The 23,283-nt window shown below is 42.2% G+C and overlaps 1 protein-coding gene across 21 annotated transcripts in view; it reads right to left on the bottom strand.

Annotated features, from left to right (window-relative positions):
- Window positions 1–23,283, bottom strand: part of PARD3 (par-3 family cell polarity regulator) — a 677,665-nt gene that overhangs the window by 95,218 nt on the left and 559,164 nt on the right. The window contains exon 23 of one of the 21 annotated variants that reach the window (XM_033439332.2): window positions 20,617–20,746. The exons of the other annotated variants lie outside the window; for them this stretch is intronic. Within the exon in view, the coding sequence (XP_033295223.1) occupies window positions 20,632–20,746 (115 nt within the window). The 3' untranslated portion in view covers window positions 20,617–20,631. Of the gene's footprint in view, window positions 1–20,616; window positions 20,747–23,283 lie in introns of those variants that run through there. 21 annotated transcript variants of the gene reach the window in all.

A 23,283-nucleotide genomic window follows, 5' to 3' on the forward strand; every position in this document is an offset into this window, starting at 1 on the left:
GCTGAATGAATGAGAACCTCTGATCTATGCTTTCCAGTGATCTGCTCCCCTTTTCTCCCATTTTCTAGTTATATTCCACATTTGTACCTCCTAACATAGAACATCCTGAGTACATACACAGTGTTTCCCCCATGAAACTAAGCAGAAAGGATTCCCTCTACTCATATCTGCAAATTTCACAACAAAACTCTTTCCATCCTCTATTTCCAAGGTTTCCAAACTTGTGACTCATAAGATTTGAGACCATCACGTGCTTCCTGCACAGGGTTCCTCACTCCAACCACACGCCCCCAGAATGAAGCCCTTATTTTTCATGGTTCTGATACCCAGAAAAGGATGACATAACAAAGCAAGTCTAACACTATTACAGAAATGGGCATTGGAAAATGAGAAAAAGAATTCTATTTACTGTGTGAGCCAGAATTCAAACCCAGTACTATTCAGGTTTGACCACAACCCACAATAAAAAGTACATTTTACATAGCTACCAGTACAATAAATGTACGTAAATCTACAACTGAAAGAGAGATTATGAAACAAAACCATTTCTATTGCTAATATACTCTAATATTTGCTATTCTCTTCTACCACTTTCTCTTTAAAAACCGCTGATAACAACCTACTAAGATGATTTCATGACCTGACCATGGGAAGTGACTTATGGTTTAAAAGCTAAAGTTGTCCATCTCTCATTTTGTCTCAAGAGAGAAGTTTTGATATGATTCAAAACCAACAGAGACCCAGGAGGTAGGAAATAACTTTCATGGAAGCAGCTAAAAACCTAGAATCTTCTGGAGAAACCTCTCTCATGCTTCTTCTCCCTTTGGTATCTTCACGCCTCATGTGGTTCTTGGATAACTTCTGATTCTCTTTTCTCTTCCATTTCATGTTGCTCATGTGGTTAAGACTAAGCAGGAAGTAGGCGAGCCCAGGGGAAGTAGAAGAGCAGCCTGGGCTCAGGTCTGACTCTGGACACTCCAGGCTTTAATCTCAAAGGCCAGAGGAAGCCTGAGAGCTCACCTGAGACCTGTCCTGTGTTCCACAGCACAGGGGCCAGACCTCAGCTGGAAGTAGAGTGTGTATGTGCCACGTGCCTCTGTGACTATCCCTCTACAACACCATGCAACACAGCTCCAGCGTAACAGAAGGGCTGTTCATCCGTGCTGGACTGTATGGTCACCACTAGCTACGTGGGTCTACTGAACCCTTGACGCTGGTAACTCAGTGGAGAAACTGTGTTTTTAACTTCATTTAATTTTAATTGTTCGGAAGTTAAAGAGCTAAATGTGGCTGGTGGCTTCCATACTGGACAGTGAGACCCTGGAACCTATTAAACGTGGGTTGAGAGGTGAGGTCAGACGGCCTAGGGGCGGGTAAGAATTTGGAGATACTGATCCCAATCATTCCATCAGATATTTCCAAGATGGAGGATTGAACTGTGGCATTTGCATTCTCAAATCTTGAAAGAGAAACAGAGTCTACGGAACCAAACGACCGCAGAGTTTCAAAGCTGGGATTTTGTCATCAGTAATAAGCAGTTCCTTCCAACGACACCTGTGGTGAAGGGCGTTTGCAGGAATAGCTGCGTGTGCTTCTAGGGGCAGAGGAGGCAGCATCCAGTTCACAGTAAGGTTTCAGAAGGACCTAAGTCTAGACTCTGCTGTCACTTACTGGCTCTAAGACCCAGAGCATGTTCTGAATGCTCTTTTTAGCCCCATGGATGCTGAGGGGCTGCTGGGGGCAGGAAGAGAGTCGGTGTGAGGGAAGCACAACGCTGTGGTTTACAGCACAAAACTCCACAATGTGTGTGCACAGGCAGGTGGGTAATAATTCTTAGTCAATTTCAGGATAGCTACTGATTCAATCACAGGTGGAAAGAAGGCTGACTTTAACCGACATCCGTGTAACTCCTAGAAAAAAGGAGGGTCATCTAAAAATGGCAGGACATAGGATAAGCCGAAGAGAAATCCCTCAATTTACAATCTTACACTATTAGCAAATCCCTAAACCTAGAATACAGCTGGCCAAAATCAGTTCTCTGCACTACCTTATCCAGGAGTGTATCCACAGCAAAAACAGCTAACACGGCCGTATAGCTCTTTCCACACATGAGGCCTGTCCTAGGCACCTAATCCTCACAGTTCTAGGAAGTGAGAACAGTTATGCACATTTAACAGATGAGATAGTGAGAAAAGAAATGGAAAAACTAAGTAACTTGCCCAAGATCAACACCTAGCTGATAGCAGAACAGGGATTAAAACGTAGGATGTAGGCTTTTAATCATTACACAAAACTGCCTTTACACAAAGAGTGGGTTTTTATGGAGTATAGTCATCTTAACGTTTTCACCCAGGAAGTTGTATTTAAAATAAGCGAGCATCTTAACTGCATTAAGGGCACAATGGTAGAAGTGAGAAATCGTAGATGACTATAGAAGAAGTCTTATAAAAACAGGCTAAAATATTTTAACAATCTGAAGTGATTTAATATAAGGGCCATCAGTTCTTTATATCTTAGAAATCCAATGAAAACATTAATGCAAATAGATGACCTAGAACCATTAAGTAAGGTTCAATTATCATTTGAATAACTGCTGGGGGAAGTTAGGAAATCATCACATTTACTTAAAGAGAATTCCCATTCAATACTGCAGATAATATAGGGAACATTTTTAGTTCTGAAAAATGGTAAGCTTTGGTTATTTGAAAGATTCGCTATCCACATGAAACCCATGAACACAGGAAGTAGTTATACAGAACAAACAAGACTTCCATAAACAAAACAGACTGGATTCAGTGTCCTCTAAGTGCTTACATTCCAAAAGAGTCTACCGCCTGGTGCAATCGGTAGGCGCCAACACAACAGCCTTCAAGAGAATTGCAGTTTCAACACTGCTGTTGGGTACATTTAAAAAAATGTGCTAAAATAATGGGCCATGGAGGCATTCTGAAATTAGATCTAACGAGGTGAGTAATTGCTGTGCTAGTCACACCCCATTTCCCCGGCTGTGTTCTCACACCGAACAAGGTGCAGATATCGCCTTTCAAAGGCATCATCTTCTGTCATCATTTCTGGGTGTTCAACACCATTGCTTTCCAGAGGAGGAAGAAAGCAAGAGAACGATGGTGTGCATCCCCCAGACCTCTTGCCAAGGTGGAAACTGCCCCTTCCATGTGCAGTTAACTGACCAGCTGGACGGAAGGACTTACTGCAATGCTCTTGGGAAAAGGAGTGGCGTGCCTTTGGAGCCTGTTTCTGGGATGCGGGCCCAGCTGAGAGAGCACATGGAGAAGGCTTATCACCCCATGTGAGTTTCCTTTTTAGGCCAGGGCAAACTAGGGAGAATTGGGGGGGTGGTACTCACCTGAAATTCAATGCCAAGAGGCTAAGGAATGGGATTCACTCCCACATTTCTATGGTATATGGTGAGTGAAAGGCACTGTGTTACACCCATGGGGAATAAAAAGATGAATAAGACACAGTCGCTAGAGTAGGAAAGGTCCACACTTGGGTGTGTGAACCTATGCATGTCATTACACGCCTCTCAGCAGAACCTAGTGTGCTACGTGCTGAGCATAAAGTGATGCCTAGATCAGGTATGTTTCCTGTCCTTATGGAGTAACTGTGCCCATAATAAATTTTAACTAGAATTGTTATGTGCCAGGAAGGAGAAAAACAAGACGCGCCTGCACTGAGGCGAGCCGGCATTCCAACGTCACCCGAATTCCAACTTCATGAAATGGGTTGAAATGATTAGTTAAAAAAAACTCCACTAAATGTTGCCCTGATAGGCTAGAAGGACCCCTCAGCAATGGAAGTGCTCTCAGATGGGCGTTTAAAGCTACCGGCCATACTCTTTTGACAGGACTGTGAGAATTCAGACTCATGCCCCCAACCCTGGAGTGGGCTGCTCGGATAGAGGCCACCACCACGTGGAAATCTGAAACCCCATAATCTCAGAGCTGGAAATGCGTCCCCAAACTGGCAAGTTGAGTTCTAAGGGGATGCAGGGCACATGTGAACCATCGGAGCAGAAACAACTCCAAATTCTCACTTTATGACGCCCATGAAGGGTAGCTTTTCACATCACTATAAATTAATTTAAATGCTTCTGTGATTATCAGGTGATCAAATCTGGACTTCAGAAGCAAGTGATGTATCACTCACTAGACTACAGATGATAGGGGTTTAAGCCCAACACCCAGGCTGGGGCTCAGAACAGCCACCCCCGGGAAGGGCTGAGCCCTTATCTTGGAAGTTAAGTCTGGGAGAGAGGCCGGAGCTCCTGGACACTCTATGGGCTGGGAAAGGGAGTGCCACAAAGTGCAGGATAGAAAATTAGATTAAAAGTAGAGTAATCCTTGCTGGTGGAATCAGAGAAGACTTCTTAGGTGAGGCAGCATGCGTGTTGGATCTTAGAAGCAGAATTTGAAAAGATTAGGAAAGGACATGAGATGAAAAGATAACATAGGATGATGTGGTTGGATAAAAAAAGGAATGTCGGTCAAAAATAAGCCTGAGACACATGAGGCCCAAATGGAGAGAGAGGAGAGTGAGAGATAAAAGTGGGAAGGCACAGGGGACAAATCATGTACAGTGGGATTGAGAACCACTAGCAAACATTTTCTATAAAGGGCCACATAGCAAATATTTTCAGCCAAACTGTCTGTTTCAGTTATTCAGCTCTGCCTCTGTGGGAGACAAATTACCACAGACAAACAGACGATATCCCCCCAAATGGCAGGCGGGACACTTGGTCTGTGGCCATAGTTGGCAGACCCTGTGTTAGAGGATTTCAGAGAGAGAAGATCTGCTCAGCACAGCTTTGGGAGGGCCACGGGGACAGCAGATCAGAATCAGGGATATTCTGCAGTAAGACCCGGAGAGGGGGGTGTGTCCACTGAGTAACGCTGACGCTCGGAAGTAAGGATTCTTGTCATTACATATACCAAAGGGTTCCCCAAACAATAAGTATCCGAGGGAAAGAGGTAACAAGGGGCAAAGGAACTAAAGTGGGTGATTACTCCATGTTACTTTGCCTAGTTATTATATTTTTAATATACAAAGAATAAACATAGACCCCAAAATGGTTAAATAAAACACCACACACCTTGTTCGACTTGTGGAAGGCAATGAATGGAAATCACTGCTACAGACCTTCCGTAAAGCAGAGAAGTAGCTTGTAGAAGGCTTTGTATTCCAGACAGAGAGCTACCAAACAACGAAGAAAACGATGAGACGGCCATAAAAGCCATTCCTTCTGTTTTTGACTAACTTGGGAGAGATGAGTGGAAAAGTTTCTGTTTATCTCAGATGGGCAGTTTTTCCACTGAGCTGTTCACATCGCCGAACACATTCAAGCATGATCGTGGTTTACTGCTGCAGTGGGCAAGTGCGAACAGCTTCTGCGTGAACTGCTGTAATGCTTGTAATTTCCAGGAATTAACCCAACAGGGATACTTTCAGGTCATTCAATACCATAAGAATACACTTATAATAAATATATTCTGTAACATGTCGGAATGTTCTAGAAAGGAATATGCCAGAGCTTTCAACGAGGAATAGCAGCTGTTGAATTATTCTCACCAAAGTACAGGACGATGCAAGACAAAGAATCACAGTCGGAGGCAGAGAGAACTGGAGACCAGTCCTTTTTTTTTTAACTCTGAGGAACATTAAGCCAATTCCAGCAACAAGTTTTGCAGACGGTTTACAGCCACTGCTGAAGAGGACTTGTAGTTTTACTGTGGGCAAACAGTCTAAAGCTGACTTACATATAAAGAAATTGTACTTTTTCAAAATTCACAAAGTACTACTTCTAGTTTCTCTCCTCCTTGGATGGAGACACACACACACACACACACACACACACACACAGTATTTTAATTTCATAGTCCTTTGGGTTTAAAAAAAAAAGGCACATGGGAGCACTTCTGAAACAAACTGACTGAGAACATCCATAGATGTTATCAAGTCACTAAACGGAAAGTTTTCAAGAAATCACCTGGCCTTGACCCTTGACTTCAGCCAATTGAATAGCAGTTATTTAAAACAGATGAGTCTTTTTTCTTTAAAAAAAAAAAAAAATCCCACCCTAACATTTTCATCAAGTTCTAAGACACGACCAAAACAAAACAAAACAAAACAAAAATCTCCTTTCATTTAGACTCATTTCACCCTTATTTTGGCCTCCAGAAGAGTAGGAAAAAACTGGTCAGACTCACCCTCATAAAACTCTTTGTGTTTCTGAGAATAAGAGCTAGATCTCCATCCAGTTTTCTCTTTTATAAGCTGAGTAAATCTCAGTTCTCCAGCTCTGACATGAAGCCTCTTCTCCACTCCTTCAGCCCTGCCAGTGAAACCTGCCACTTCCTCCTAGCCGCTTTCGATAAGCGGACATCAAATTTCACTCTGGCCTTCCATCACATCTCCAGCGTGCCAGAACATCCTTCTATTATAATCAGTAAAATCAGAAATGTAAAAAGCCAGACTCTGTGTTTCCTGGAAACATACAGAATATCTCGCATGTTGCAAGACGCTGTCTGGAGACAAACTTAATCACGGCTCAAAGGAAAAATCGTCTTTGACTTTTCTCCCCCCAAATAATTCTCTTTTGTGTCTCTATTTTATACCCTCCTCCACCCATCTGCCAGCACACTGCCCTCTCCACCCCTGCTCATTCTGGATGAGCAATTAGGACGTCCCTACCTGAGTTATTTTCCTCTTGCATCATCAATGCCTCCTTCGTTGCTGGTTGCTTTAACTCAGCTTAATAGCGTTTCCTTGACCTTCCTATTCAATTGTTATAGGTGCCCAGTTCCCTCTCTACCCTTTCGTGCCCAGCGTTGCCCAAGAGCCACTTACCCCCCACTCCCTCACTTCACACTGTCTTCTCAGCGCCCAGCGGGTTGGCTTCGGCCGTGCCCACTGCATCCTCACATGACATTCTAATAGTTACGGCAGCGAGTGGGCTCTTCGGGGGCTTGTTTCTTGCAAAATTTGACGCTGCTGACTCCCTTCCTTTGGCAAAAACATGAATTCCCCATATTTGTTGAGGAAATTATTACTCATCTCTTTTTAAAATTAAATAATTAATTATTTTGGCCATGCCGTGCAGCCTTAGTTCCCCGACCAGGGATCGAACTCGTGCCCCCTGCATTGGGAGCATAGCATCTTAACCACTGGACCGCCAGGGAAGTCCCTATTACTCATCTTTTATCTTTATTTGCTGCATCCACAGGCTGGCCCATGCATTCCATGCAGCTCTGACCTCTCTCCTAAAACCCACATCCATTATTCTAATGAACTGCCTGCTTGCTGGCGTCTCACCCGCATATGCTGACAACATTTCGAACCTGTTACACATAGTCGGCCCTCCGTATCCACGGGTTCCATGTCCGCGGACTCAACCAACTGAGGATCAAAAAAAATTGGAAAAAAAAAATTCCACAACATTCTGAAAACCAAAACTTGAATTTGCTATGCACAGGCAACTATTTACATAGCATTAATATGGTACTGGGTATTATAAGTCATCTAGACTTGATTTAAAGTACACGGCGGATGTGCATAGGTTATATGCAAACACTATGCCATTTTATGTCAGGGACTTAAACATCTGTGGATTATGGTATCTGTAGTGGTGGGTCCTGGAACCAATCCCTCATGGGTACCCAGGGATAACCATACAAAAATGAAATCTTTCTCCCCAGAGCTTCCCTTCCTTCTATTATCCCTATATTCTGTCTTTAAAATCAGCCATTTTAAAATTTCTTTCCCTAATCCCTCCCACAAATTCAATGAGCTACACTCAAAGACATGAAGTAGGAATAAGGGATTTTACTTTATTGCTGATAAAACATTAAGCTATGAAAAACAGTTGCTCTATTGGGTAAAATTAATTGGAAAACAAAGTTAAATTTAGTAATAATGCTTGGTGTTTTCCAAAGTATGGACTATGTTCTTTCTTAAGAAGTACTGGTGGATGTTAATTCTTCTCCTGAGTCTCAAGGAAAAATTCTATTTTGACCTTAATGAATGGAAAGACCAGAAATTTCACTTGCATTAAAGAGAGCTCAGAAAGTCTCAAATACTCTGAGACAATGTATGGGAGCTTGAGGCCTCTTCAGCCCTCTAGAAGAGAGAACAGTCACAGAACACTGGATAAACACAGCCACAACACACACACACACACACACACACACACACACACACACAATACCTAACCTATAATTCTCCTTAAACACTTCTTTTAATTTTTCCCCAGATTTATTGAGAAACAATTGACATACATCACTGTATAAGTTTAAGGGACACAGCATGGTGGTCTGCCTTATATATATTGTGAGATGATTACCACAATAGGTTCAGCAAACATCCATCTTCTCATACAGACACAATGAAAAGAAAGAAAAAAAGGAAAAAAAAAAATCAAAAGATTTTCCCTTGTGATGAGAACTCTTAGGGTTGACTCTGTTCACAACTTTTATACAGATCAGATTGTACATTACATCCCCAGAGCTTATTTATCTTGTAACTGGAAGTTTAAAATCATAAACTAAAAGTAAACCTTGAAGATCTTTGGGACCTGTGTTTCCCTCCATTTCTAGTTAAGGAAGGGTGGCTGCTATAATTCAGTATCAACATTCTGAACATTCCATCTGAAACAATGCACTATGTTGGGGTCACTAGTTGCAAAAAAAAAAAAAAACTATCATGCCAATTAAAAGAGTGATTTGTGAGAACAAATAAAATAAGTCTGGCCAATTTGTCTGGGCAGCAATGATACAAACCTGGTCGCCGCTGAAGAGTCACACCTGCTGCGGTGTCAGCTCAGTTTTTCTGCCGCCTTCACGTCGGCTGCTGGCGGGCTACATCTGTCTGAGGCAGCAACCTCAGGCAGGGGAGGAGCTGAGCTTGGCTACGGAAAGCTCCCATTTTTCCACGGAGGCATATTAAATATTGTTCACTAACAATTATTCATCCAGATCTTACTTACCAAAAGTCTGACTATGATAGAGTATCCTTAGCGCAAAATTACACTGAGCACCTTAGGGTCACTGAGAAAGTCCACCACCGTTGTTGGCTTCCACCAGCACGTGCATGTTGGTGTGATGGGCTGCAGCGCCTGAATGCATGCCGTGCCACGCACAATTAGGCTCCCAGGAAAGCCTTTTCATTATACACTCCATACTAGGAGAAGTACTCAGCATTTTTCAAGAAAAGGTGCTCCGTAAGTGACAAGACTTCTTCATTCTTTAAAGAAATATTTTAAAAAAACAAAACAAAAAACCTCTCAAGTCGAGAAACTACTCCTATGGTTAGTAATAGAAAATGGAAAAAAGCAATATTCGGGTAAATGGAAAAAAGAACATCTTTTGAAATGAAAAAAAATAGCAAGCACAGAGAGAGCAGAACTAAGGAAAACAGAAAAGTGTTTTCCTTAAGGGTAATGTATCTGTGATATCTTCTAAACGTATTCTGTCAATTTCAAACAGAATAACTTGTTTATGCTTGAACATGTTTCTACTCTAGTAATGGAAGGTAGTTTTATAAGACATGAATTTCTAATTTGTTTTCTAATTTAATTATTTTAATAGCTACACAGTTGTGTCCTTTGGTACAATAATAGACTCTTGGTACTGACATATCCACTGACCCTGTGTCCTAAAATCATGTACCACCATCAACAGAAAGGGCTGCCCTCTGGCCTTCACTGCTCCCAGGGGTGCAGGAGTATGATGTTGAAACATTGATCTTTTGGAGCAAAGGTCACGTCACTAGTAATGGCTTGGTGTTCGGTTTTTCTTTTCTTCTTTTCTCCTTAATGAAAAGGCAGAATATTTGACAGAACTGTAACATGTGAGCTATCTTCATTTTATAGCTTTGGTATTAGTTGCCAAAATATAGCTCTGAGACCTGTAGCTTAAATATTTTATGAAAAATTCCTCCTCCAATAGAAATGTTAATAATTTAATACATGATAGATTATACACTATGTTTCAGAAATAGTTATTTAGTAATATTTTTGTATTTGGTATGAAAGCTTAGTAGTTAATTCCCTTGATGTACACTTTTACTTAAAATGATGGGCTTTTTCTGCAAAATTACGTTAGCATAAAAGATGTGTTAGTAAACACTCATTTTAAAATGAGTTTCTAATTTTTTTATTTTTTTCTTTAATCCAGAGAACCGAGAGCATGTTTTTGGGCTATGCCAACGCATCTTGCCAAAGCTTGGTGTTGATGTTTAATATTCAAGCCCACACATTCCTATGTGGTCCATTTAGCCAAATACTTTTCTGAGAGATGGGGGGAAATCTCCAGGACAGGCATAGGATTTGGTAAGTCATTGCAAGGGTGATGTGCTTTGCTCTGATTGTCCTGACGGGCTCTCCCTGAGGTAGTTACTAAAAAGAGCATCTATAATCAACAGCTGTGTCCTGATGTTTTGCCAACCTGTGCTCACAAAACATGATGTTTGGTAACATATTTCAAACATGGTTTGCTTTTGTCTTTTCAAAACCAAAACTCCCACTTCTTTCATCCAAGAATTTCTAATAGTTTGAGGGCATTAATTATGCCATACAAAATCCTTTCACAGTAATTATTGGTGTTACTGGTATCCTAATTATCCATAATACCGACAAATCCACTTTCTATATTGGATTGCACCATGGAAATACACTTAATGGAATACGCTTTAATGCTGTCTAGAAATGTCTGCTGCCTTGTTGACAAACAAAGAATTCTGAAATGCATACCACAGAATCTTATCTGTTCCACACTGCACTTTTCACATTGAATTTTGGTGCTGAACTTCTTCTTCTAAAATGCCTCTTCTCTATACAGACTTTTCCCTGTGAGTAGGAATTAAGTTTGCCAGCTACATTTTGTAATTAACTTCTGACGAACTGATGCCACGCATGTCAAAGAAAGGAACAGCTGCTGCAAATTCAATTTCAATGTACTATGTGTAGCAGGAAACACAAAGAGGAGGCATGCAATCTTTGCTTTCTAGAAGCTTACAATTGCAGGGGAAGACCAGACGCAGGACAGAGCACAGGAATAAGTTTGGTGTCCCGAGATGGTGACAAAAGGAGACAGGAAAACAGCCTGGGAGAAGACTCATAGGAGAGCAGGAGACGACAAAGCAAGCTGCATATTTTGGTGATAAACTTGGAGCTGAAAGTTCAAGTTTTGTTTTTACTCACAAATATAATGAGAAACTTTTGGAAATCCTAAGGAGATGATACACGATCCAAGGGATGGCCAGGGAAGACCACTTGGAGGTGGCCAGCTGCTTCCACCTCTCTGCTGGGGACTGAATGGAGGACAACGGGCATTGAGGGATTTAGATTAGAACAAGAGAATACATTTCCGGCAGTGAGACTTATTAAGTGAATAATGGAAGAGGTTAGAGAAGGAAACTGTGAAAATGTCATCTGTGAAAGTCTTTAAAATTGGGATACATTTCCAACAACCTAAAGAATGGAGCACTGGGGCTTCCCTGGTGGCGTAGTGGTTGAGAGTCCGCCTGCCAATGCAGGGGACACGGGTTCGTGCCCCGGTCTGCGAAGATCCCACATGCCACAGGGTGGCTGGGCCCGTGAGCCATGGCCGCTGAGCCTGCACGTCCGGAGCCTGTGCTCCGCAACGGGAGAGGCCACAGCAGTGAGAGGCCCGCGTACCGCAAAAAAAAAAAAAAAAAAAAAAAAAAAAAAAAGAATGGAGCAGTGAGGTATGGAGTGGGATAACTGAATGGAAACCACATAGCATTAACTTCCAAGGACAGAACAAAGGCTCCTTGGCCACTTCTGCTTGGATTCCTTCTCTAGTCTTGATGGTCCAAGTGAGCCGCCACATTCCTTCACAGTGACCTACGACCCAGAGAGGGCATCTGAGAGGTCACCAGCCCAGAAGAGCCCAGATCAGACGCAGAGAATCAAGGTTCAGCTTCCGTATGACATGAACCGACAACACTAGATTTGCTTGCAGAATCCTCCACAGACTTAATCCACAGGCTCAAATTTTAAGTCCGGCATCCTTAGAAGAGGTTTAGCTTTTAAGAGCTGGTTTAAGACACTATTGAAGGGACTTCCCTGGTTGTGCGGTGGTTAAAAATCCACCTGCCAATCAGGGGACACGGGTTCAAGCCCTGGTCCGGGAAGATCTCACATGCCATGGAGCAACTAAGCCCGTGCACCACAACCACTGAGACCGCCGCATACCACAACTACTGAAGCCTGCGTGCCTAGAGCCCGTGCTCCGCAACAAGAGAAGCCACCACAACGAGAAGCCCGTGCAGCGCAACGAAGAGTAGCCCCTACTCGCAGCAACTAGAGAACGCCCGCGGGCAGCGACGAAGACCCAACACAGCCAAACAATACACACACACACACACACACACACACACACACACACACACACACACACATATATACTATTGAGGTCACAGGTTTATCCATCCAACAACTCAGATGTGTATGGGTGGTAGGCACAGGGCAACACAGAGTCACTACCCTGGGGAAGACAGGCACGTAAACAGTTAATTATACACCAGAGTGACACATGTTAGGACAGAGGGAAGCCCAGAATGTGTGGGGAGCACAGATGGTGGACACCGACCCTAGGCAGAGGGTACACGGAAGACTCACAGGCGGACATGGAGTGATCCCGGGAGGAAGAGTCAGGCAGCTGACAACAGAGCAGAAAAGGTTTCTTTCCAGAGAACGGGCAGGGCATGTTTGAAGGTATTAGGTGCCGCCACAAAGGACGACTGTGCGAAAGCCTACAGCATGGGGAAATCTGGCCAAATCACCATCACAATCTCAGCTAGCATTCTCTCCGCCTTCCAGAGCCAAGGTTGCTTTTTAAAATATTTAAGTAAGACCTTCAGCTTTGATTAGAGCATCTGTCATATGAATATGTATTTGCTGGCTCCTTAGAATAATGTGTTAGACACGGAATTCAAATGCCCTTTCATTTATCAATGGCTACTAAGAACTGTAATCCAGCCAAGTCCTCTTATCTAAACAAAACTCACTAAATGTAAGGGGAGATGCCTAAACAGAAAACATGATTTACTGACCATTGTTTTCTCCCACTGTAAACACTCAACTTTTTATTCACGACATATAGTCTCGTATGTGGACACATGTGTTTATACATACTAGCCATCAGTCAGGGGAAAAAAGGGTGTCACGTTGAATATATGATTCGGCAAGCTAGAACTCAAGCTTTACCGAGAGGCAAAAAGAAGCTTTAATGCATCTTAAAATTTTTCTGGTACACATCAGCTCAAACTATAATACTCAGAGTAAAGGTAACCAAGGTTGCTTTTTGTAGGTTCATCGCACACTGGGGCTTCCCCAGCGGCCTTTGTCCACATTGTCAGCATGGCTAAGAGGTCGCTAATAGGAAATATGGATAAGGTTCCTGCCGGAGGGTCAAAACACAGAAATCTCACAGAATGATATAAATTCAATTTGTAGAAGAAAGGGAGAGGAAATGTCAATGTATGGTTAGTAAAAGTATGGATTTGGGCTAGGCTGCCTGACCTACCCGTGTCCTGTTCCTTCTCAGCACCTAAGCCTGTACAATCCTCTGACGTCACCCCACCAAGGATGTGTGAAACAGAAGCTGTCCGCACAGGGAGGGTGCACAGATCTGTCTCCAGGCTCAGAGCCTGGAACCCAAACCCCAATTTCTCTGGGGTCTTTCCAGTGACTTTCCCCCATTTCTCTCTGCCCTTACGAAGGATTTACTCCAAGACTGAGATTTTTTTGGACAGGCAATTGCTGTTGTAACACAACCTTCTCAAGGGTTAAGTGCAAACGAATCAGAAACATGTGGCTTAAATTTCCCACAAAAATTGAATTCATGTGGACTCAGATATAAAAGGGAAAACAATGTTTTCCAAAGGATGGTTTGAGTTTTGAAAAATTTCAAGTGCTGGGGAAATAGTTTAGGTACTCACTTAACTTTTAACTATAGCCAGCAATCAGTCATCCAGAAGACTCTAAAACGTCATTCTTTTCAATGATGTGTCATATGCTCAGGGAAAATTACACATATAGTGATTATATGTATATGGAGAAGCACTCACCTTCACAATTTTGTAAAAAGCTCCCACAGAATCGGTGAGAATGGAACTGAGTAAACTGTACGTGTGTTATTCGGGAACCTTGTGAAAATTCAGACTCTGATTCAGCAGGTCTCAGGTAGGGCCTGAAATTCTGCATTTATAACAAGCTCCCAGGTAATGCTGATGCCACTGGTCCATGGACCCCATTAGAGCAGCAAGGATGTAACCACCCACGCTGCTCGTCACATAAGTCATTTAATACCATGTTTACAGATCTCGGGGCTGCCTGAGATTCCTACTTGTTTGGTGACAAAAAAAAAAAAAAAAACAACAAGCAAAATTACATAAATGAGAATTAAAATACCCTGCTAAAAAGGTATAGATAATTGCTCTGAAATTTACATAACAATATTCACTGATTAGAAGCAATGTATTCATTATGACACATGAACAATGAGAAAACAAATAAGAAACAGTAAATATTCCTCATAAACAGCTCTGCTACCACTTTACATCCTAATCCGACTGGGAATTCTTTCACAAAATCTTCCAAATCACTTCGGACATCGGAGAGACGGCCTGTTTTGAATTCAAGCACTTTTTGTTTACCACATGACTAATTAGTAAGACATCGGTTGGTCTTTTGCACGCCTGAGTTTTGCACATATGGATGCCTTATTTTCACAACTAGATTTTAACCTCTGTGAGGGTGTGGACTGTCTCCTTCCTTCCTGAATTCTCCAGAACCCTCAGCATGCTTTCTGAGTTGACCACGAAACCACCTGCACGTCCTCTATAACCATATCACAGGGTCCTGGTAAATCTCAGCTGATAATTTTACAAGGTTGTACCAACAGCCATAGCCGTTTCTATACAATGTCAGAATTCATGCTGCTCAGCATGCAATAACGCTGATTCTACTTGTCACCTGGAGGGAGGGGCTGAGGGCAGAGGCTGAGGTTGGAGCTGGGTAAGGAAACACACATGCGCTGAGAAAACATTCACTACTTGCACAAAAGGTTTGATGAAAAACGTGTACCTTCTTTCCTCCCCTAGGGGGTGAATGGGCCCACTTTTCATACATGCAGCTTTACAGGAACCTTGTTAAGATGAAGAATGCTACCTTTCTCCTCTCGGGTAAACGAAAGAAGAGAAGAAGCTTTCTGAGTATCCCACCACAATGGCAACGCTAGGAAAAGGACTTAGCAAGCCCTCCAACTTCCAAACCATGCTATCTGACTGCATCTCCAAGGGCGAGGTCATCCCAGATTCTGGAAAACCCATGCACACACCCTGCCACTGAAGGAGCCACCCGGTCACTGCCCTTCATTTTCCACATGAGAGCACCTGGGCTCCAAGAAAGAAGGTCCTCTTCTTACAGCAAGTGAAGAAGGGCAGCCCTCAGAGTGGCCCTCAGAGTCCCAGCTATGGGCTCCCATCCCTGCTCTGAGTTCTTCTGCAGCTGAGGCCCCAAGGCCACAGCCTCCCATCCTTCGGGCAGGTATAGGAAGCATTTCTTCCAACATGTTACACGGTTGGCCTCTTGGTCACGGAAACAATGTCCTTTGTGCTGGTTGGGTGGCTGACCCAAGTATGGGTCCTGAAGCATAATGATGCTCTCGAGGAAAATGTACCCCAACTTACACACGGCCAAACGGAAATAAACTTAAGTGCTACCTATTTGAGTAGGACTGCTCAAAATGGACTTTTCAAAGATACGACTATCAAATTCACCCTTCAAGTATCAGCTGAACAGCAACTATATGCACAGCACAATGCTAGGCTGAGTTTGGGAACAGTGCTAATTTTTCTTCTTATTTTTGAACTGTGGAAGTTTGCAATCTAGGTGGGAGGACGAGATACATACATGTAAGCAGTTAAACAGCTTTACAGAGCGAAGGATATTAATGCAAGAGATGTCATGAAATGGTACGAATTACAAGAAAGAAGATTCTGAGTTATTCTTGAAGGTCAGGAAAAATGTGGAAAGAACGAGGAGGGAAAAGCATTTCAGACTGAGGGTGTGCAGTCCTGGAACCCTGATGCTCACCTGTCTGGCTGGTGCAAAAGGGACACATCAGGTAGAAATTTAGGTTGTGGCGAAAGTAAGAAAATCATCAAATCAAAGAGTGTGGATTCCAGCCAGTAAGCGGACGCTTTCCAAAAAATATTTCTCAGAATTCTAAGAGTCTGTAGAGGTGACTCAAAATTCTCAATGACTTACATCAAGAATAAATAAACGTAATACCTTTGACCTTAAAACAAAGTTTATGTTAATAAAATACGATTGCTTTGATTAGTTTTATATACTAAGTTTCTACATACAGTTTCACTGAGAAAAAAGAATAACTGATAAGGGAGAGCTGCCTTTTTTAGTTAGCACAGGAAAGAACAGCATTTGTTAAACTTCAAGGATTTTATTTTATTTATAATACAAAATCACTTCAAAATTAATTTAAAATTCATTGTATTTTTAAAATAATACAAATGCTTCATTTGACACTTGGAGTTCCTAGGACCTATAATGGCCAAGTTATTACAGCATCATCATTATTAATGGGATCAATCTGGCCACATCACATTATATGATGAGAACTAATTAAGACGGAATAGGTACCATAATGGGATTTAACTGCACGCAGGCTAAAGGAATCGCCTGTTTCCCCTGATCACACTTCCTTCTATACACAGGACCCACATTAATGTCACAGTGAGTTAAGCATCAGGCAGTGCTGGCAGATGACGGGCTTTTGTCCTGATGACTCTACAGAAAGATATTAATTTCAGTGTTGCAGCTCATTCAGAAAATTGCCTTGATAACTTGGAAAAGCCCTGTTTATGCATTCTGCTAGTGTGTGTGTGTGTGTGTGTGTGTGTGTGTGTGTGTGTGAACCCAAAGAAACCATGCCAGCCATAAAGGAAATTAAAAATAAACTTAAATACGCTTCCATATGCCAGTGCCAGGGCCCCAGAGACTTGATCGTAAACTTGCACATTTAAATGGTCTCCATGAATTTTTGATTCGAAAAGTGTACTAAGCAATTTCATCAGCACAATCACATAAAATAAATTTCCATTTGGGGAAAAATATTCCTCAGACAAGCAATGGGGTATTTTATTTAGATGTTCAAGTATCAGACAGTTTCTAATAAATGAACATTCTGGATTTTAAAAAAGTCTAATAAAGCTACTACTTTCCCTTGTATTAGAAGGTAATACAGAGTGAAGAATACAGGAGATATAAGAAAGGGAATTTAAAACAATCAATTTTATGGGGTGATTGAGAGTTTTAACGCAAAATTATATTCACAATGTAAGTGTTAAATCCCCATGTGTCAGTTCATTCAAATCCCCTTATACTGCTAAACAGAAAAGAGGTGTTTAAGTTCTTATACTACATTTTTCATACTTACACCACTCTTCTCCTCTCACTGTATTAAAGAGTGACTTTAGTTGCTGAGCATCCTTCATACAAGGGTGATTGAAAACAACCCACAAATAGATAAAGAGAAGGTAATGCTCTTATTCAAATATTCAACAAATACACTTCTCTAAAATTTTATTTCATATTTTGGGACTCAAAGTCATCTCTTTGACATGATTTTAAAATAAGAGGTTATTATAAAACAGGAGGTTGTCACCATGCTCCTAAAGTGACTGGGGCTTGTCTGCATGTGGACTGCCGGAGCTGCCACTTCCCTTTCCTGATTTATTAGATTCAAGAAAATATAAAAGAGTTGAATCAATTTAATTTTAATTCCAATTAAAAAAAAGTGTCTGGCAATTAAATGACAGTCACAGACTTCTAAGCCACGAGGATGCAAAAATCGGGACAGTATCACTAATGTGTAATGTTATTACGAAAAATTTTAGTGAGCATAAATTAGCTGGGGGGAAGGGCAGCAGAGCACTGGAGATTAAATTCATAAAAGTGTTTGTTAGCAGAAAATCCACTTGTTTATTGAGAGACAGCCTCAAGTAGCTGAGGGTGGAAGTGGATAATTTGTTTATTGTTTCCACTTTGAGGAAAGGTTTTCTTACTTATTTCCAACCAAAATAATGGGCCCAGTGGTGTTGTGTTTAGTCTCTAGGGCAGCTCCTGCCACCTGTCCCAGTCACTGCAGACCCCACCCCCAAGTCCACCCTAGGCTTGCCAATCACTCTCTATACCATCAGACGCCTTGGAAAAGGTCTGGACTTCTGGGGTGAGGGACTTCGGTGTGGCAAAGGCTGGTGCAATCAGATCCGAAAATGACTACAATTAAAAAGAAAAAAAAAAGCTTGCAAGGGGTAAGCCCCGCTATAGGGATGAAAGCCGGCCAATCATAAGACCCTAAATGACAAAGCAACTGAAGTCACTGGGCCTTCCTTGGTACAAGACTGTCAGTGGGAGGTGATGTGGAATTGTGCACAAATTGGTTTTTTTCTTTAAAAATCCTTCCTAGAAGGATTGGGGTTGGAGGAATCTGTGCCATTATTTGCTTTTATTATAAATGTCTTGATCTTAAAATCTAAGGCTAGTATGGATATACATATATACACACATAGACATTATGTATATTAATATGTATAAACACATATGTATATATACATTACATTATATATATGCATACGGAGGGCAAGAAAGTAGCAGAAGGACATGCAGTCTTTTAAAAATACACCAAATACTTAACACTGCACTCTGGCACCGCAGATGTTGAAGTGGGAGCAGGAAATAATCGAGCGACGGGCACTGCTCTGACCTGCGCCTTCCCCCCACCTCCCCGCCCCTCCAAGCAGATCCTGGAAGAGGATAAAAAATAAGACAAAGACCCGCCCCCCCCAAATCAATCTGACGAGTCTTCATCAAGCAGATTTCAAAATGTTTAAGAAAACCTCTATCTTAGACAAAATAAATTAAATTAAAAAAAGTCATCCTTTCTTCTCTCCGATTTGGTCTGCTCACTGGGCCGCCAGCTTTCAAGCCTGACCCTTCCTTGATATCCACTTATTGTCCCCAGACCTCAGCCCACTGGGCAATTAGAACACAAGCACTGCTTTCCAGCCGCCGCGTTTTAGTTGAACGCCTGATCAAGGAGTTCCCGTGAAAGCAAGCCCCGCACGGGGCTGGGGAACATCACAGCCGCTTTCAAGATGCTGCAACGTCCGCCCTCACAGTTAACAGAGCGACACCAGAAAGAGGGAGTCCTCGCTTCCCTGGTCCTTGCCCCTTCATCTGCTGCGGCAGCTCTTCCCCTATGGGAGCTTGCAGCCCTCGGCCACTTTAAGGTCTTCAAGTGCTTCCAACCTTATAAAGTTATTTCCACAGACTACTATCATTGGTCCTGAGAATGTATTGTAATAATAAAACATAACCTAAAGTATCCAGAAGAATACTTCTGCAGAAGTATCTTCTATTGTCTTTGCTGTAAAAAGTAACATATATAAAATTTTTATGTTTGATCAAACTGATTTAATTAGAACAATACCTTTTGGGTTGCAGATCTCTGTAAGTTGTGCATTTATAGAGACAAGGGGATAAAAGATGCATCGTGAATAGGCTGAGATTTCTCTAACAAAATAACATGTCACCAATCAACTCTCCTCTAAGATAATTACCTACAGCAAAGTTGATTTCTTTATTCACATCCAAGTTTAGCAAATGGAAAAACCTAAGATTTCAGCGGCAAAAACAGAGATTATGAAAGTCAAGGCGTCCAGCGGACAGGTCAGCTCAGCCCACAGCCCACTTTCTACCAGACCACAGAGACGTGGATGCCAATATTTTTTTCTTTTTAAGACAAGATAATGAGTTTTCATGTTTCTGTGAAAAAAGAAACCCATGAGCCAGAATGCTTCACAAACACTGACCTTTAGCGTAAGAAAGTCTCCTAAGGAAAAACAGGGATAAGAAAGTAACCCTCACCGGTCCTTCTTACTGAGTGGCTTTTATGGAATTATCTGCAATCACCATGTAGAAATGGAGGGACCTGCCTCCATCTAAATTCGTCATGAAATGCTGGACCTTGAGGCGTAGGGGTTGGAGTATATAAAGGGATGAACACTGCCAGCTCCAAAAAAGAATGCTTTGGGATAGAAGGAAGGGAAAAAGCAACTGGGGGATCACAGATATGATCATTTTCACTTCCCATAATCCGCACGGTGGTCAGCTAACACAGTGCTTTCGTAACTTTAACAAGAGCACAGTATATGATTAGGACTGTTTCACTAATGATGGAATGAGAGATGATTTCTTTAGAATGTGATATGAAAGCACTGGAATCAGGACTGGATACCAGGTTCCTGGAGCTGTCAGTGGCTGGTGGCCTCTGCAAGGCCCCTGCCCCAAGGCCCCCCTCCCACAGAAACTGAGGGAGAGCAAAGCCAGGAAAACACCAGGGTGGAGGAGGGGGGAGATGCCAATATCTCCCCCTGCCCTTCCAACAGAAAAGTAACACACAGGCGATTCGTTTACAGCACGTGCACACAGGCACGCACACACACACCGAGTTTAGGGGGTGTGTTTTTAAATTTACTGCAGGTCACAGAGGCCCTGAGTGGAGGTATCTATAAATAGCATGGGGATCTGGAAGGGCAGCCCTCTGGTGGAACATTTCGGCTGTGGGAAGACTGCTGCTTCAGAATATCCGCGTGGGTGTGCTGCCATCCTTCAACTGGGGACCTGGAGTGGGGAGATGGTTTCTATCATGTGGTAACGTGAGAAACCTGGGTGTTTCAGTGGAGGAAAAGCAAAGCGTCGCATAAATCAACTCAAAATGTAAACATACCACTTAAATATTAATCAAGGTAATTACAGAAAAACAGTCCAGAAAATCTCTGTGACAATCCAAGATAAATAAATGTCCCCAGACTCAAAAGAAACTCAGAACTCATTTGTTCCTAACGTGACTTGACTTTCTCCATATAACTCATGCGAATACCACATGCTTGGCTACATCTGTCCTCAATGAAATTATCTTCCAGTTGTTATCTGATTCTAATCCAGCAAACCTACACAAAACACATATTCAGGCTTATGAATAGGGAAAATGAAGTCCAGGATGAAAATCAATGAAAAGAATCACTATATCCACCAAACAGAACAATGCCATATTTTTAATAGAGCCTGTTTCTTAACTGCTTCCTTTAGGAACATGTTAAAAAGAAGAATGGGTATGTGTGCAGTGGGGGCAGGTATGCTTAGGCCAGTCTGTGGCTAAAACTCCTTACTAGCACAGAATGCCAATAACCTAGAGAAACAGGAGAAGCCAGTTCTCAGCATCCACAGGGAGTACAGGCTCTGGAGTGGTTTGAGCTGAAGTTTTGTTGAGGCAGTGTGGTCCGATGGGCTCTCCAAGAAGGAGAAAAGTACATCTATGTTACATGGTGATCTGGGGAAACAGAATTACACATAGTCGAAAGAGCAAGTGCAAAGGCCCTGGGGCAACAAGAAATGTGCCTGTGGAACAAGAAAAGCCTCATTAGCAAGGGGAAGAGTATTCAGCTCAGTGCTTGGTACTCACCCTGCATACTCAAGGGCTTCCTTTTCATCTTCTGAGCTCTTTAAAATTGGAAAAGGGGCTAGGCTAAGTAATCCAAGGTGATTACCTAAACTCCAACATATTTTTGGTCACCAGGGAGGCAACTAACACAGGAACTTACTAGCTGTGTGACCTGGGGCCAGCTACTTCACCTCTCTGAGCCTCAATGTAAAATGAAGATAATTGCCACCATCTTGATGGGATTATTGTGCGGATACATGCCTGGCACACAATAGGTGTGCAAAATTACTGCTGACACAATATAAATATTCCTGGCTTGACCAGTCTCTTTTAAGAACTTTCTCTAGTGGATTTTGTTTTTAACAGGTCATTAACTTCGGGAGACACTTAAAGCTAAAGTGCCAAGACCAACGACAAGGGCAGACCAATTATAAACATGGATCAGTCAGCTCTGAAGCCTTAACTCAGTAGGAAGCTATGATCCAATTAACCAACATTTGGTGTGTGGACCGCTGTTCAAAAATACAAATCTGTATAATGTCCATCTTGCAAGTTAAAACACATTCACATGCTAAAATTAGGAGAGAGACTTAGAGGAAGTTTCAGCCTCAACGTCTCCCCACCACTTCTGTAAAATGCTGAAGAAGGAAAGGGCCTCCAAGCCATAAAGGATGCTTTCAGAAGGTAAACACAACCAAGAGTCCCATCACTATAATTTGTTCTTGTTTCCCAGTATGTGTCTGGTAGATACATACAAACTTTTCTACTATCTACAAATTTGCTTTCTTTTCTCCAAAATCAGTTAACACCAGAAATCTTAACAGCCATAGGTAACAAGCCATCTTCCTGAAACCTGCTGACACCTGGTTACGTGTGATTGCTTTGCAGCTTCATAATTCAGGACGTCCCTACAGGAAACATTGTTTGACCTCTATGCAACTCACATTGGTGCTTTCAGACATGGCTACTGACCTGACAGTTGCATTTGAAAGCCCCCAATAAAGGCATAGCTCCAAATTTTAAAACCCAGATTCTTCCAAAGGCAGGGGAAGGATCGAAGGGAAAAGTTGCACAGCTGGAAACATGATTCATCCTCAGAAATGGCCCCAACTTATCATATCAGGGTCAACTAAATGTGTCAGATAAGAATTTGGTGAATTTACTTCGGCTAACACTGCTCTCCTTCTGAGTACACACGGCTGGTGAAAAGCCAGATGTTTTCAATCCGTAAAGCTTAACACCACTGCACAGCAAACCCAGCTGGCAACATCCTGAAAGAAACTGTGTGTCTTTCTTGGAGGAGTCCGGACCTGTTTGATCTTTTACACACACCGAACAGAGCTCTCTTCTTCCTCAGTCCACGCCTGTTTCACTGTCTTGGCAGCCAGCTCAGCAAAGACTTTGGGAGCAATAGCATAACCTCATCCTTTTTCCTAGAGCTCAAAAATACTTGAAAAAAAATATACATTTTTCCCCCAAATAGATCTCTCCTTATATGCTAGCTAACTTGAAAGTAACATAAACATGATTTAGCTCTCCCACAATGATTTAACCATTTCATCTGATTTGCACCACGGTACAGATATACACATGTGTGAACACAGGATCTATTTCAGCAATTCATATATCGCTCGTTCTTATAAGTTGGGAAGAGAGCCAGATTGAAGTTGGCTTGTGCACTAATCTATAGAGAGTTGTTGTGCAATTACCTGTATTT

This window comes from Orcinus orca, chromosome 2, assembly GCF_937001465.1.
Source record: "Orcinus orca chromosome 2, mOrcOrc1.1, whole genome shotgun sequence".
NCBI lineage: Eukaryota > Metazoa > Chordata > Mammalia > Artiodactyla > Delphinidae > Orcinus > Orcinus orca.